Raw genomic sequence first — 17,583 nt, 5'->3', positions numbered from 1 at the left:
CCCCGTGCAAACTCATTGGGTGGAAACGTTGCCTTTTTTTGGGCTGACGTCCAGGGATGAGCTAGAGTGAGGAAAGAATTTGACTTGCAGTGCCGCTCTCCAGACCTAACCATCTCTGGAGACTAGAAGCTGCTGTGAGTGTGTTTGTGTGTCGTAGGCCAGCATGTGATCCTGGGGGGTTTGGGGGGGTCTTACAGAGGAGTTGAAGAAGGAGATACAGCTAATCCCAGAATTTCAGCAAGGTCAAGCTGATTTTAGTTTCCTTAGATAAACTAAAGATGAGATGGACAATCAGTCATTTGATATCTTGATGTCTTTGTCGTGCTTTCCTTGTTGCTTTTAGGCAATAAACTCTAGTGCACAACACTGTCTGACTTTATGCTTTGCATTGGAAAAACCGCTTGTAACTTTGACAGTTGACTTTTTTGCAATAAACGGCTCTTCCCTATTCTGTTGAATGACCGACCTCTGGCTTTGTTGTGAAGTGTGTCATGTTGTTACATGAGGGCTCACTCCTCACTGGGAGCAGCGATATCGCTCCCAACGCTGGTGACCGGTGCAGGGTTATAAATACCACCGCCACAAGTTCTCCTAACTGGGTTTCGAGAGATGATACTAAGTTTGGGTATGACTCAGAGTCTGCAGCTCTGCTTTGTAGTGCAGCCCTGGCATAATCTCACATTTAGGCTAGAGGATGTGTCTGTATGTGAGTCATGGACCTTATGTCACTTAAAAAAAAAAAAAGATTGGTTGCAGAAGGACCCATAAACATGTTCTCTCCTGTTGTCTCTATGATGTGATTCATGATGAAGACCATTACAGGCCCTCTTGCGCATATGGACGGCGTCAGGCACGGGGAATTAACCAATAATAACCTGCGACATGTTCAGTGTCCGACGCCCTCAACGTCAAAGAATGTGACTCCGTACGGGTTTGCTGCTCCTCACGTTTTCCATTTTGTGACGCGGTTGGCTGAGACAGGTTGGTCCTGCGTGGTTTCAGGCGTACAGCAAAGAGGACGCACGAGTGAATGAGGGTTCCCGCAGACGAGCGGAGATTCCAGATCTCGTCGGCTCAACTGGTCTCAGAGGGTAGCATTCCAAGTGGTGTCGTCGAAGCCCGTGCATTCCTCACATGACAGTCGCTGGAAACCATGGTGAAGAGCGAGCAGAGCAGACATTCCTCAGCTGTCACCTAAACCCCTCCCCTCTAGTCATTCTCTCTCTCTGGCTTGCCTCTCTCCATACAATGCCAAGGCCCAGCTGACTGTTGCCCACTGAGCTCCATCGAGGCAATTAGTGTGGAGGTAACCAGGGCTTGTCGCTCTCCACACAAGGAAAATCTCCACAGTGACCCACACCTGAACTTTTTTTTTTTCTCTTTAGCGTCCATGGTCTTTGCTGATCTCCCCCCCCCCCCCCGGGACCGAGGTGGCAGGACTCGGCTCAGCTTAACATGTCAGAGTTGGCTATTACAATGCCTTTGCTCTGTTGACATTACACACCCTCATTATGGCCCTGAAGTCTATGAACATTATCTTGCACGGTCTCCATGACAACGACTCAGGGAAGGTTGCTAGTCACTTGTGTTGGTGGATTTGCATGTACGGAGTGGGAGTTGCATAACAGAGCGAACAGAGAGAGAGTCTTTGGCAGCGCTCAGCGGTTTGCAACGAGAATCAACTTCATGAATCTCGTAATGGAACAATTACAGAGCGTGCGGTGGAAGATGGTGAGGTGGCTGTGTTGCTTTTCATCCAGACCAGCATCAGTCGTCATATTAACACATTACACAATCGCTGTGGATCTCACTACAACCCCCGAGCCTGAGATTCTCAGCTGTGCCTGAGGCTCGCAGTCGGCCTGTGAGAGGAGCAAAAGAGAAATGCCTTTGACGTTTCCCCGTCCTCCTGATAAAGGCACCACGGCATCCTCTTACAGACCCCCAGCCTCCTGTCTTTCTGCCCGAGGGAGAAAATCCCGCCGTCTCACGTGGAGAGCCCCCTTGGCCGAGACAGGCAAAGCATCACAACGCATTTCAGATTTCACTGTTGCTCTCACCTGTTCACTAGCCTGCACTACAGAGATGCAGGTTAGTGACTTATCAAGGAAAGGCTTCATCCACCAAAATAAGTTTCTATCTTGATAATGTGCCCAGATCTGATGTTGACTGTTAAAGACGACCTAGGGTTACATATTTTGAGGGTGAGATGTAATACACAGCGCTGTTTTCAGTTTTTCAGCAGCATGTGGCCCAGATGACAAAGCAATGGTCTTCTGCATGCAAATTTAGTAAGGAACGCTACTGATCTTTGGTACGTTGGTGTAAAGCGTCCACAGCCTTTTAGTACGTATAGTAATCCAAAATCTGTTGAGGCTTTTGAGGGAGATGGATGGTGATGATGGATGAACATTTGTTGTAGAGATTATGATTCGTACTTCTTGTTGAACATCAAGGTCCAGGTAGTTTGACATCACTCAGCTTCACTTTGAAGTTCAGCCTTTCATTTTGTCCACTCCATTGTTCGAGTGTCATTAATTAGTTTTCTTCTATAAATGACCTATTCTTCAGACGCAGCTATACTGGCAGCAGGATCTAATGAGCTCCACCGTTGCGTGTCACATAGTACATGGCCCCACGGTGCTCTGGTATGTAGAGGGGACTACCTGCCATGTGTAGAGCCAGCATGCCCATTTTTTTTTTTTTTTTGTTCAATTCATGCAGAGAACTAGTCTAACTGCTGCTTCTATGACATAGCAGAAGACTTAGCGGTGGGTAGATAGGCCTTAAAGTTGACGTGATAGAAGTAAGCTGCATTAAAATGTTTGCTTAATGATGAAGATGAAAATGAAAATGAATCGTTTTTATGGTAAGTTACTTCGGTATTCAGGCACTTTTAGCTGTTCTCAGCAAGTTGTCTTCAGACTTTTGATATCTGCCGATTTTAGCAGAAGTCTGCTTTCAGATCACTTTTCTTGCAAAAGGTTCCACAAGGCTTTCAGTTTCTTTGTTACGGCTTAAGGCCATTGTACAGTAGCAGCTAGTCACTCATGCATTTCTAACATATTGCAGAATACATTAAGGTGCAACTTAATAATTCATGGACTGGAATCTAGACAGTCAAGATGTTTTTCTTTGTCCAGCTCGAACTGCCAGTCCTTGAATGTGATTAGCTATTGTCGTGTTTTGTTGTGGCTTATATTTAGACTGAAATACTGCTTGCCAAATGAGTTATGAGTGTGTATCCTTGCTATGTTTGATATTTCAAAACCTGTTCACAAGCCCACACTAGCACATTCAATAATATAAGACACTAATCATAATTTCATTCTTAATTTAGTTCTTCTTCTTCTCAAGCAGCATTGCAGTCGTGAAGGGTACAGTAGAGGAACTATTATTGCATCATGACATTATTAACTACATGAAACAAAACAGGTCTTGCATAAGTAAACTGGAGCCAGATGGCAGGGGACACGTGAAGAAAGAAAAAACGTCTGGATCAATATGGATTAAAGCCAACCAAACGTCGACACAACAACAGAAATGATAAGTAGATGGACACTGAAGTTAGATTAAAGAATAGTTTATTCCATTTTCTGCCTGTACCACCCTGTTTCCATTTTAAGAACCAGTCGGCAGCTGGTTTGTGTGCTGACCAGTCCCGAAGGTCTTAAAATGTGTGAAATTTACACAGCAGGCACTAATGGCTTTCATGTCCCCTTTGGTTGCTTTGGTTGCTTTGAATCAGCGTAGTGGTAGATAATGTAGACGCACTAATATGGGATAAATACAACGCCCACAACAGACGTATATGTCATTCAGTGCGATGCTGAATTCCAGTGTGCAGTGAATCACAGCTGCACTACTGTAACCTCAGCATGCTCGATAACTGAGAGCGTTAATTTTAGCACTGGAGCCCCAGAACGTGTTTATTTTACCTGTGTATAATTGGCAGGTCTCTCCTTGTCAAGCTGGCCTCGCTCGCCGTTTCATTCAACCTTTCTACCAACCCCATAATCAACAGCAGGAAGTCCTTGTGGTGTTTGCGCGCCAATGCTTTGCAACACGCCAGGTCATCTGCTGATTGCGACACGTCGGTGTTTGTTTCCTTGCACACTGTGTCAGGAGAACGTGCATATGTAAGCTAAATGGATAGGAAAGACTGGGCTCTTCTGTACTGAGAGGAAGTTGTTGGGTCAGACGCGATGGAATCATAACTCAAAGAAAGAAAACGGTATAATGAGTCTTATAAAACCATTTCCAGCAACTGAACATACCATGGCAGAATGGCAGAAAGGGCTGTAGTATAGATTTCCTTTAAAAGCAAAAACCTGCACGGCTCAGTTGATTCCGGTCTGGGTGCATCCTATACATCCCCGCTGTATTTATGACACTGCTGTGATAATGCACAGAGGCCTTCCCAGCAGAGGATCTGGAACAGCGACGGTTTCTCTGAAGTATTTCAGATGAGCTACAGGTTGGAAGTGGTTCACTTAGGGTCGTCGGGAGAATTCCTCAGTAGTGTAAACCTATTGCCACGTGTGTACGAGCTGTGCTGACTTCATGGCGAGTCTATGGAACGCGGACTTGACCTTGCGCAAAAGAGCATGTCATGTGACACACTGCTGCAGATAAATTTAGGAAAATGAGAAGTTGATTGCAAAGCGAAACGCCGCCATCTCTTTGTTTCTGCTAAATCTGTTTTGATGATGTCAGTCGGTGGTACTTTGATGAATATTTGTCACCCGCACATGAGGTTGTAGCTCTTCTCGCTGTGTCGCGCAGCGGTTTGAGAGCTTGATGAGAAATGACATGCGAGCGTAATTGCCTGTTGAGACTTTTGTGTAAAGGAACTTGCCAGGTGCCTTGACAGATTAATGCCCACCACTGGCTTCTCCGTCTGCCCCCGCTTTCTCGAGCCGTGCATAGTATTGAGCTGCTGTGAAATGTTTGTGGGATGACTTCAGCTTGTTTTTTTTCCTACCCCGTGGCACATAGTGTCTGTCTTCTACTTTAGCCAGGTCTTCTTGAAGCCATCCTGCTGTTGTTTGCTTGGCGGCAGTCACATGCCTCACGCTGACTGTTTTTTTACGAGCTGTTTTTGAACTGAAAACACCTGGACCCGGAGTCTGAATTCCTCATTGTCTTACAGAGCAGCGAGCACAATTAAGGCTGAGAGCGTATGTCCATTTGTTGTCTGTCGAAGGGTGAGGTTACATTCTTTCCATTTATTCTCAAACTGGCTGCATCTTCAGCTGACGAAAGAGAGACAGAGGTGAACATGACGATTGGCCCATTGTACACAATGTGCGCATTGTGTTATTGTTAAGCCAGGAGATACAGGACACGATATCCTCATGCTGTCAGCTGGGAAAGTTATTGCTCATTGTTGCTTCCACCTGTCACAGAATACCTTAGTGTAGTTTGAGGAATACATCATGTTTATGGAGTGATTCCTACCCCGCACTCTGGCATATCAAGAATAATATTATACTGACACAACCTTGGGTTTTAAAACTAGTGTCAGCTGATAGCACTAATATATTTCTGCATCTCTTAGTAGGATACTCTTCTTTTACATTTGATTGGCATTGATTTTTGTTAGCGCTGGTCCATGAGGGGCCATGTGATTGAAATGAACCTGCTGTTTGCTGTGCTGCTCCCCCATTAGTGTTCTTCTGAGTAAGCGCATGTGAATAATACTCTTCCTGCAGATAAAAAGCAGCGTCAGTAAATGGGCCTGGACCTTGACAGCCTTAGTACTTTGGCTTGTGATTCAAATGGACTTACATAAGAATGGCCTCTGTATTAGCTAGAAGCCAATGTTCTTTCTATATCTTTTTTTTTTTTTTCTCCCCTGTTTTAAATAATCAGAAATGTTTTTTTATCTTGTTGCATGCCAAATGTCCCTCACTGGGCAATAACAAAAGATGATGTACGCTTTTATTAATGTCTCCCACTTGTGCTTTATTAAATATTGTCAACACGTTGTTAATATTATCACTTCTTGTAAGTCTCTCGTCATCTAATTCTATTTACCAACAGACTGAACTGGTGTTAGTGATAAAAGAGGGGAAACAGAACTCATATCATTTGAATAACAGGACTGATTGCAAAATAAAACACAATGAATGAAGTCATTACAGTGTCTTCAAATTGAATTTTATCTCATGTTTTATAGAGCATAAATGTCAGGTCACTGAGTCCAATCAAGCCGATATGTTAATAGACCCTTAAATAAATAAATAATTAGCCTCAACCTCTCAGACAGCCGTATAGAGAACGAAGCAGCGTTCAGACAGCGTATGATCCTCATGGTCCTGAGATATATAGATTATAATGTTATTCCATACATTCTGATCAACTCCACTGTTCGGGAAGCTTTTCTCAGTGATTCATTAGTGACCGGTTAATCATAGTTTGATGTTTGAAACTCTGGTTGCCTGTGAATGTTTGAGCAGCTGATATCGATTATAGATCATTAATCTGGCTGACCATTACAATAAGGATCTGTGTGTCTCCTTCAGGTGGTGGATTCCTTTGTGCTGTGCGTTTTCAGGCCCAGAATTTGGGGAGGTCATGTGGGGGGGGAGTGTTGCTCGTCTTTCCGTACGGAGGTGGTGATGGTAGGAGGGATCAGGGTGTTGGAGATTTCAGGCCAGAGAGGAACAGGAAGTGGCTGTTTATTTTTCTCATTTCCTCTTTGAGGCTCCACTAGTGAGCCTGCTTCTCACTGACACTGTCCTAACATGTACACACACGTAACGTAAAGCTATCTGCACGGCCTTGCTTCAACATTGACCTAAAATGCGTATGCATTCTCATCTTTTTAATAAATATATATATATATATATATATATATGAATGGAAATTCTTATGCTGCATTTGTATCTGTTTTTGTAGGGCTGCAACACGGAAGAAAATAAAGTAAAAAGTGCAGTTTTAAATTGCACAATGAACAGGTCTTGTTCCATTTGTTTACACAGGAGTAGGCTATTATAGTTACACTGTATTTGTCTTTAGTCCACTCAAAACTGTGGAATTGATCGTGGCCTTTGCGTGACAGTGTGTACTAGCAATTCCACATGCATTGTGATGCAGTGTTGCTCTGCTGGTGATCCATATTTGTGCTGGTAATGGCTATAAGTTAGTAGCATGCCTACAGGGCTGACCCTGGCACCCACACCATCCATTTAACCTCTCGGGTTCAGAGTTTGTTGGCGTGAGTGGTGACACAGTGTCAGGACGCTGGGGGAAGAGGGGAGGGGGCTGTACTGCGGACCGCTCTCAATGCCTCTTTAGTAGACTGAGCGTCAGTGACTGCTGACTGAGCTATCTACTGTCCTCCATATAGTAGCCTCCACATAAGGCTTCTATTATATGGAAATATCAACAGAGGTTGTGTTCTGCCATCTCTGCGTAGCTATCTGACCTCTCTGCCTCTCCCCCCCCCCTCCCGGTGCCCCCTCTCGCCTTTGGACCCCTCACATGGAAACTAATTTGGCTCTCAAGTGGGGCTATTGTTTTGGCTGCTGAGCGAAAGCCCAAGTGAAACATACAGTTACAATCTTGCCGGCATTTTTTCCCCCCTCTTCCTCAATCCTGGTCTTCTTTTTCCATGGGAATCCCAGGGCCATATATGGTCGTCCTCGGTAGCAGCAGCAGCTAGAGCACCGAAGGCAGAGGCTGTGTGTGTGTGTGTGTGTATGTGTGTGTGTGTGTGTGTGCGTGTGTTATAGTCTGGTTACAGCTCCCAACAGGGCTCATCTAGTGGAGGGACCCAGCTGGTCGCCCTGCAGCGCTCTAACCCTCCCCCTCGTACCCTCTGGCCTCATGAACCCTGCCAATAGCACAGGAGCTGTGAGTTCTTTGTCTCAGGCGTAAACACACACACACAACACACACACACACACAGATGTACACCACCTTACAGAATGAACAGTCACACTATAACCTCTCACAAGTATAGATTTACTGATCCCCATGTTCTTTTTTTATTCATATCTGGATTGTTCTATTTCCTGTGTGTGTGTGTGTGTGTGTGTGTGTATATATGTATATATTCGTTTTACACCAAATCTCTCATTGTGTGGGATGATCTGTCGAACACACACATGCAAACACAGACCCATAACGCACTCATACTTACATGCTGGCGGTAAGAAGGAATTCCTTTTGTGGAAGTGGCTGCGCGCCTCTGAGCCAGTGACGTAGCCCAAGAGGGGTGGCCAAAGCACCGATGCCTGAAGCCCCAAGGCTAGGAGTATTACTTATCTGGGAATTTCTCCACTGGTATGCTAGTCCAGGGCCTTTGCTGCTTACTGGTTAGGTGATTGCAGAGAGAAGTTCATTCTTCAGGAAGGATAGGAGTAAAGGGAGAGAGAGAGAGAGAGAAAGAGAGAGGCCGGTTCTGAACTCCAGAAGAAGCTGCTTTGTTGTCCATACTGTTGCTTCGTATGGCAGAAAACTGGTCCCTGGTTCCCTTTTGTGGACAAACAAAACAGGTCCTGTGTTATTAAGCTTTATTGTGGATGCCCTACGCATGAAAGCCTCTTTCTGTCTCCATTTTGTACATGTAGTGTTGGAGAAACCTTACACCATAATACCTAGATAATGTTTTGGCTTTCCTGACAGATACTGGAGGGTTTCAGCTATCATCCATCTCACCACAGAAATGACAGCAGTTTCACTCCCCCCCCCACACCCCACATCATATAAAAAAAGAGAAGACTAGAGACCGTACCGAAAGCACCGGGTGATTGCAAGGGATGGCAAAAATGAGCATGTGGAGTTTGTTTTTATGAGTCTGTGTTTAAAATGTTTTCGTAGGAAGACTGGCAGTGATATCACCTTTCTTTTTCCACGTTTGATCCCAAGTCCTGATCACAATCAAAAAGTCTTTTGGGGGTTTGAACAGCTGTTCCACAGTCCCTGCAGTCACTGTGATGGACTCTTGTTGTGTTGCTGTTGTATTGAACATTTAGTGAATGTAGCCTAACACACATCTCAGTGGAGTGTTTTCACTGCGACTGTTTATTCAGTTGTCCTTATGAAAACAGTTGACAGTGAGGTCTGTGGATTATCCTGAGGAATCTGGACACTGTTTCTGAAAAGACGTGACTGTTGAGTTGAGAATGACAGTATTCAATGATTGAGCACCACAAACCAAATTCCATTCACCGCCATTCGCAAATAAAGCCCAAACCAAAATGCCGCAAGGGAGAAAGAGGATAAAAAATATAGACGTTTTTTGTGTCTGATAAAGGTGAACTGACCTCTTAAAGTTTTCTCACGGCAATCTTTTTATAGTGCTAGGTACATGTTAAAAGTCAGTCATAATGAGCCTTTTGTGTATGTGTATATGTATGATTCACTTAGAGAGCACCATACTTGATTCAGAGGTAAACCTGACCAAAACCTTCTTATAAAATACTTTGTCTAGTCTAATTGAGCATTTTGAAAATAGCTAATGCTGACGTGTGTGTAATTGGTTGTAATTGTTTAATTGGGTTTATCTGTGCATGCTTTTCATGTAGTGTGTGCAGTGTTTGTGGGATCCACACTGAAATAAAGTAAATGAAAGAAAAATGATTAAAGTAAAGATTGTCAAAAATTGTGTTTCACTGACGGTTCTCACAGCATCCTTTTCCACGCAGGCACGCTGTTGTCGGGCATGGGTGTTGTCATGGGCATGCACCATGACCATTGACATTGTCACTGAATGGAGAATAGCTGCTAGCACAATGGGCTTAGAGTTCCCTGCCACTCTCAGCAGTAAAAATGTGCAGGAGCCACAGCAGCGGCTCTCTGCAGGGTGCTTGAGTTGGCCATCTGAGGGTGCTACTAAAGGAAGTCAAGGAGGGGAGGGGTCTTCAAGAGTCTCCTTGATGTGGAGTGCTGCTAAATTAAGCTCGGAGCTCTCTGCACGATGGCCCAGAAGAAGATAAACCTACCCTTTTTACACACGCACAGTAGCTATACACCCCCTTTACTGGGGTGTCAGACTTGTCTATATGAAGTTAAGCATGCGGTGCAAAATTTTGTAATTGTTTTCTGTGCTTACGGGTTGAGCCACTTTAGTTCTGGAGCTCATGACATCTGTGGATGTGAGGGAATTTAGTTCAGATGTAAAGCACAGACAGAAACTGAGGAGCAGCGTTATAGTTTGATAAACATGTTACAGTTTTCTAGCTAGCTGGTGTGTGTGGTTTTTTTTTTTTATTTGTTTTTAATCAGTACATCCACCTTTAGTAACTTACCCTTTTGAATAACATGTAGAAATGTCTACAGAAAGTCAAAGTCTGATCTAATTCTAACCATTATATCTGCAGAAACAAAGGAAGTAATTGTAAGTAATGTGTTTTGAATCCACAGTACAGTTTTGGTTAATGGCTTAACCTAACTGGGTCTTGTATTTGTCCAGTGTGTGTGTTGGATGATATTGTAGATACGAGACTAATTGGTAGCAGTGGCCCCCGCGTAATCGTGCTGCAATAAAAGTCAGAGAATCACTCCAGCATCGGTTAAAAGTCATGCCTGCAAGAGGTTAAAAACCGGAGAGACGGCCACTCATGATGCTCCGTTCTGCATTTGTTTGTCTGATGTTGTCTCACAGTGGTTTTGCTTTCTGCGCTGCCTTCGGGGGCCATCCGAGCAACCCCCGTGTGCTTTAAAATGAAGTCTTTTATCTATTTATTTATGTTTCTTACAAAAGCTTGACAAGCCCTGAACCCATGTTCCCTTTTTGGCTTTGTTGTCATGGCAACAGACCGACCTCCTTTCTTACGTGCACGTCATGGGTACATTTTTGGGCCCGCTCCGAAAAAAAATGGCTTAGCCCATCTTGTTTGCGGCGCTAGGAGGGAGTAGGGGCTTGAATTACTCCATATTATTTCAGGATTAGACTGGTGCATATGATGGACACTGTATTGTTTCTGTCCTAATCTTCTCCATATTTATCTCCACTGGCTTGCGAAGGTTTATGAAGTTAATCTGTTGATAGCGCCTATAATCAGCCCCACATGGGTGTACTTAATTGATGAGCGTGTGTGAAGTGGGAGAGATGTATACGGTCCTGCTTTACTTACCTTTCTGTCTCAGGAATTTGTTGGCAGAGTGCAGCTTTGCTTTTTTTTTTTTTTAAATCTTGTCTTAATACGACAAGTCAACATTAACAAGACTGACGAGGATTTACATGTATCCACCATTTATGACTTTTTATCTGGCAAGGTTAGGCCCGATGACCTGTTAATATTTGCCTATGCAACAGTACGTTTCCCAGCTCTAAGGCCAGTGTGCGTTTTCATGTTTTCCTCTAGGTACTTCACTTCAACTCTGGCTGGCTACAGACAGGTTTACTCTTCCCTGCTATTTCATAAAGTGCCACTCGAGGCCATTTCTTTCTTGACGAATCCAAGCTGACCGTCCAGTGACGTCGGCTGGTGTTTATTTGAATGTGCTCCCATCAGCCATACACCAGCTTATAAACACACAGGACACATTTTGTGATTTAGAGCTAATGTTTTGAGGAGTTGGAAAAGAACATGATAGGAACAGTCCTGTATTATGAAATAAGATTCAAAGTGGTCTGTCACAGCCTCAAGGATCAAACAGGCTCCGTTGAAGCATTACGGTAGATACTGCTGCACTGTGTGTTCCTAAAATATAAACATAAGATCGCCTGTATTATTATGTTTCTGCTGTACAGCACTGTTAAATGTGACGTGATTCACCTGATGTGAAATGAAACGAGTTTTCCCCCTGTTATAATTAATGGAACATCACCAACATTTCTACTACACACCTCAATTATTCCTTTTTTAATGGCGCCTGCTTTCTGTGGATTATAGATTTTCACTGGATTGGACTTTTGACTGCCATGGTTCAGATTTTTCAACTTCAATTAATTTCTAATTAGAGATTAGTGATTTTCACTGCTTTTCTTGCTCCACTGCTAACCACATCCCCAAAACCCTAATGGATAAACAGAGTTTAATGTACACTGAGCGGCCTGCTTCTGAAAACAGTTGTATCGACCAATCAAATGGAGCATCCTGTGTACATTGATTCGTTTACGTCAACTTCCCATAAGCCTCAGTTTCCATTAGAGGGTCCTTTTTTATCAGAAAGGGCGGCAAGGATGCATCCTCTAGTCCTCCCTGGCAAACTGACAGGATACTTTGTTTTATCTAACATGCTGTTGCCACATGGTGTAATTCTTTCTCTTTTGTTACCCGCAGCAACCTTTGGCGTTCTCAGGTCTGCTGTGTGTGTGATACTCGGGTGAATTACCTGTGGAGCCTTAATATCACTGAGTATTCATGGACAGTCTGGGGGGAAATGCTAATCCTGCAATACTGTAGACGTCACATCATCACAGCGGTAATCGAGAATCGAGCCAACATTTTACATTTAGTCAAGGTCCTTCTCTGCTTGTAGCGTCTATTGTGTCTGACTTTGTGTTTAAGTTTAGCTGACATTTAGGCTGCTGTGTAGTTGTCTTTGTCGTACTCTTCTTTTTTTTTTTATAGTGTATAGTGCCATCCGTCTTATTGCCTTCATGCTTGACAAGGCCTCCTCTCTTTCCTCCTCCACTTGCCAAACAGGTTTAAATGGCAGCGTGTCGTGTCTGAGAGTGAGTCATTACACATCTGAATGTTTCACTGCGAGCGCAGCACTGGTCCTGTATGTCTTCCGGAGACTGATTGGGATGTGTGAGGCCCACAGTTGTTGTATTTTAACTTAAATCAAACTTCAGTTCCCTTTTGATCCCTCTCCTCTACTCGTCTTTCACGTGCTCACTGCTCGCTGTCGGACATAAAACACTGTCTTTAGATGTTTATCCCCCCCATCAGTACACGCGGAGGACACCACCATGCTCTTGAAATGCTCTTGAGAAAGGATGCCATGGTACTTTCTCCTTCCTCTCTTCTTTCTCCTGTCCCTCTGGCCACTGCTCCACTCATACTCTTGATGCAGGTTGTCAACTGTGGCACCTGTCAGCCACAGATAATTGCAGCCATTAAGGGATTACCTTTGTTGGGCTCCAGTAGCTGCTGGGAGGAGCCATCAGAGGAAGGTGACTCACTGGAGAGGGAGGTCACGGGCAGCACTGCTTTCGCCTTAAGGGGCTTGTTTCCATTCTTAGAGAAGGAGAAGACTTTGAAGAGATAATAAGTGTGTGGGGAATGACTGAGGGGGAGGATTTAGATGAGGGTATGGAGGACAGTTACAGGACTGTTACATTCCTCTTTTTTTTCAGTTCCACAGATGAAGAAGACAGTGCATTAATATGTAAAAAGGTTCCTGATTAAATGCAGTGTGTTTCCATACAACACTTGTCCTCCTCTGTTTAAAAACTGAACTTGAACACAGCCAAAACAGGTGACGGGGATCTGAGGGCCAACATGCATATTTGTTCCGTATCTGCACAAAAAGAAAAACAAGCAGTCGATGAAAAATGAAGAGAGGTTGTGCTAAAAAGGTGGAGCCACTGATTAACTGGGCTGAACAGCCAGTCAGCTTTCACTTGTGCCCTTGTTGCCAATTCAACACGCTCAGTCAGCTGTTGATAAGGACCCATCGGCGCTCTTTTATTTTGAATTCCCGAAGGAAGTTGAATGCCACATAATAAGGACGATGGAGGACGAGGGCAGCTTCACGGCTACACATGAATGTGACCCAAGAGTGTGACTGCCTGTGAAGAATAAGCACCCATCCTCATCTACCCTAATAGGGGAAAAACAGAGTTGATCATTACATAAGTAGAGTTAATGTGATTGCTACCAATATGATAGTAATGAATACATGTTCCTAGACTTGTTCTGAGGTTTTCTGTGTCCCAATACTTGATTTTAATGGCACGAACCACAGGTCTGCCTATGTTGACTTTACCAAATTGTGGACTTGGATGGGAACCACAAGCTGCCATGTGTTAGGACCGCATAACCGCGCCATTTGACATCCAGCTCACAAACACACGAGAGTGACACTTAACTAGTGATCAGCGCTTCAGATTGCATCACTTTCAAAGTAATATTATCTTACTGCAACAAAGTTGGATGAACTCATCTGCACCTGGAGAAACTCTACGCCTGAGCACCCACACACAACCAAATCACATCACACACACACACACACCGTCAGATAAGCTCAGTGAGGCCTGTGCAGGCACTCTTCAGCTCTGGCCATGTACGGCTTTGTAAACGGCCCAAATTTGGACAAGGATTCCAGCCAGATAGTCGTGTGCCCTGAACGTGAGGCCGCTGTGTGTTCGTGTGTATCTGTTTCCCTTGTCAACGCTTGTGTTGTCATAGCAACCCCAGGAGAGAGAGCGAGGCAGTCCAGGCGCAGTGTTCAATGATGGGGGCGAGGGGGGTTGCGGTGGCAAAGTTAGGCTTTGATATTGCTGAGTGGTAATTGTTGTGGATTTCAAGTGTGTGTCTCTTTACTACAATGGCTGTTAATCAGCGAGTGCGTGGTTCCACAGATCATCAGGCCTCGGCCGTTGAGCATTCTGCTGCTGTGTGTGGGATGGCTGCAGAGATAGTGGCAGAAGGATTTGCTGTGTTGTTGTTTTCCCCCTTGAGGACTTTTTCTGACCAGTGCTTTGCAGGTCGCCTTGTTGTGTGTCTTTGATGTGAGGTAACTTCTTCAGACCTCAGGGCCTCTGTGTGTCCTGAATGAGACGTGCACTGCAGGCTCTCCGTAGTTCTCGTTTTGGATGTTGAGCGACCTCTTTGACAGCTCAAGCCTCTCAGGCCCGGGGCCAAGTAAAGCTGCCGTTGCTCTTCCTTTGTATGAATCGTATACGGTTTCTTTTCTATTTAATACACAAATGTATCCATCGAACACGACCTTACATTAAATGTATTCGATTATGTACACACAGACAAATGGCCTAATGTGAAATTTGAGAAGTCCCAACTTTTTTTTTGGATGGATTGAAAATGTATTATGATGGTGTTTATGTGCAAACAGCAGTGGCTTAGTGGTTAGCAGTATTGCCGAACAGTAAGAAGGTCCCCGGTAGGCTTGTCGTGGCGTGAGAAACTTCACATTGATGCAAGTTCTTGGCAGAACATTACCAAAACAGACGTGATTTTTAAAAAAACTTATTTTTGCATTGTCTACTTAAGAGAGAGATATTGATGATGACATGTGCAACAGGTCGGCTCAGGTCCATGGCTGGTGAACAAATGCAATAAAGAAGACACTAAAATGTTAATTTATTTTACAGAAATTCAAACAAAAACATGCTAAACAACATTTTATTAATGACAAAATGCGTTACAAATGGCTGGTTATAGAATATACTCTGCATGTCTAATGATACTTTTGCCTTTTAAACCTAGACTGTGTAGGTCTAATTATAATACAGATCTTTACACTTGACTAACAAACAGTCAAATGCTAATTTAAATGCATAATGAAAAAAGCCAACGTACGCCCACCCTGGAACAAATTGTGCTTTACAATAAAGGTAAAAATCACAACAGCCCCCACTTCATGAGTCAGAAGATCTTAAATTAGATCTCTCCCACTTGCAGCTGCTATACATTTCTCTTGGTATCACTTTTGTTTTCACTGTGACATATATGGTTTGCTTTGCTGCACCGGGGGTTTCAGAAAAAGGTTGTATAACATCTGTGCTGTGAAGAAAATTAGACTGGTGCATGCTTAGCACCCACTTTGTTGTCTGCTTCTGATCTCCAGAATTGTCACTGTCAGTCACAGTGACAATGGGATGTGCCAGTCATTATCATGCGTGATATTTTGTGGGTGGTCTGCTAGTTTCCCTCTGACTGTATGCAGTGACCGAAAATATGGAAAATACTGGAAATCATGCTGTATGAAATTTGCTTCGCCACCTACCCCAGAAAGCAGTTATGTGGAGTTTTGTTGGTTTTACTTGTATTCAGGTGTTGTTTAAAGCGCTCCAGTTTCCTCCCACACTGAGTGACATGTCTGTCGGGGACATCCTCCTGTCCTCAACCAGGAGACTGGCTTTAGATGTGTTACATGTCCCCAGCACCAGAGAATGGCACAGTTCCTAATGATTAGGATTGATTTTAAGAGAAGAGGACAAACTCTGGGTGCAAAATGTGCTGGCAAATGAAGCTGTTTAACTTTCGCTCGACCACAGATGTGGATTTAATCGAGTGATTCATCAGCTGCTCGGTGTAAGAGGAGAACGTATGGTGTGTGTGTGTGTGTGTGTGTGCGGTTATTTCAGTGGTTTGATTTATCACACGAGAGAAAATATTTGGCTGAAGTGCAAAGCTGGCTTTTTAAGCAAAAGTGTTTTTTAAATTAATTACCTTCCTTTTTGCCTAAAGTAGCAGCATATAAGCTCAGGACCTCCAGCGCCTCCACCAGCAGTACTATGCTATGTGGTATTTCAAGCACCCCTGCTATGTGCAGGCATTTTGGGAACACTGCGGCTGCCAAAATTCCCCAACAATTCTGGAAGCACGTGGCAGTCTATCAGACGCAGTAGCACAGGCCATCCCACTGACATACGTTCATAAGCACATGTGCATGTACATGACCACACATAGACACACACGTCAGCTCACACTCCTTGCTTCTTACAGTAGCCTTACTTCTTTCTTTTTGTCCCCTCTCAGGCATGCATAGATGACAATGTTGACATGGTGACTTTCCTGGTGGAGCATGGAGCCGGCATCAACCAGCCCGACAACGAGGGCTGGATCCCCCTCCACGCCGCAGCCTCCTGCGGATACCTCGACATAGCAGAGTAAGTACCGAGAGGCCGGTTTACAAAGCGGTTTATTCGGTTTCCAAGAAGCAGTATCTGTTTCATCAGGTTTGATTTCTGCAAACTCATCCTTACACATCCTGTTTGGTATCAACCATTTCTCAGAAATATGTTTTTCTTTTCTCATTTTTAGCCCCGTTCAGTGTCTTTTTTTTTGTTGTGAAAATATGTGATGATCATTAAGGTTCCTGTATAAAGGTCCAGCTGGTACTACACAATTTAATTTGGATTGCCAAGCACAACTTGACATCAGGGCTTACACGGCTGGGCTGCAGCTGAGGTCTGCACTGTCCTGTCACTTCTCGGAGCCCCCCATTAGTGACCTCTGTCTTTTTATTGGTGCTAGCAAGATTGATGTCTACATCGTATGGCCTAGTGCAGTGCTATAATGATACGTTTTAGCTCAATAGAATATAGTTCCTTGGAATCTGCCACCTCCAGTGCCTGCCAATTGGTGCATGTTTGCTGTAGAAATGCCCATGGTGCCATATCAGCTAGCATGCCAGAATCAACATGTCAAGAGCCATAATTTTCAGTAGCAAGCCGGTTTTTTTTGGTCATATTTTGACAGGCGCTGAAGCCCATCTGATAGCGCAGACACACATTGTTAGAGTGATGTAATCAAATACAGAGAGATCTTTGTCAGCCACTATATCTGGAATCGAGCTCTAGAGTTGCAGTCTAGTATTTTCTTGCCGCTAGTCCTTTTCAGGTAAGAAAGACTGCTCATAGGGCACAGAACACAACACAGAGATGTTATCAGAGGATATTTAAACAGGCTAAAGGGGGCTGAAGGAGCTCAG

The 17,583-nt window shown here is 44.1% G+C and overlaps 1 protein-coding gene across 9 annotated transcripts in view; it reads left to right on the top strand.

The window, feature by feature from the left end:
• ppp1r12a (protein phosphatase 1, regulatory subunit 12A) overlaps positions 1-17,583 on the top strand; it is a 46,147-nt gene that overhangs the window by 2,596 nt on the left and 25,968 nt on the right. For all 9 annotated transcript variants that reach the window (XR_004797218.1, XR_004797222.1, XR_004797221.1 and 6 more), the window contains exon 2: positions 16,629-16,759. Coding sequence is in view for 3 of the 9 variants with exons in the window: in XM_035675357.1 (XP_035531250.1) it covers positions 16,629-16,759 (131 nt within the window). In the remaining 6 variants the exon portion in view is untranslated. The remainder of the gene's footprint in view (positions 1-16,628; positions 16,760-17,583) is intronic.

This window comes from Morone saxatilis, unplaced genomic scaffold (assembly GCF_004916995.1).
Source record: "Morone saxatilis isolate NCDOM2014 unplaced genomic scaffold, NCSU_SB_2.0 Contig10, whole genome shotgun sequence".
In the NCBI taxonomy this organism is placed as follows: domain Eukaryota; kingdom Metazoa; phylum Chordata; class Actinopteri; family Moronidae; genus Morone; species Morone saxatilis.
This window is presented reverse-complemented; position numbering and strand designations above follow the sequence as displayed.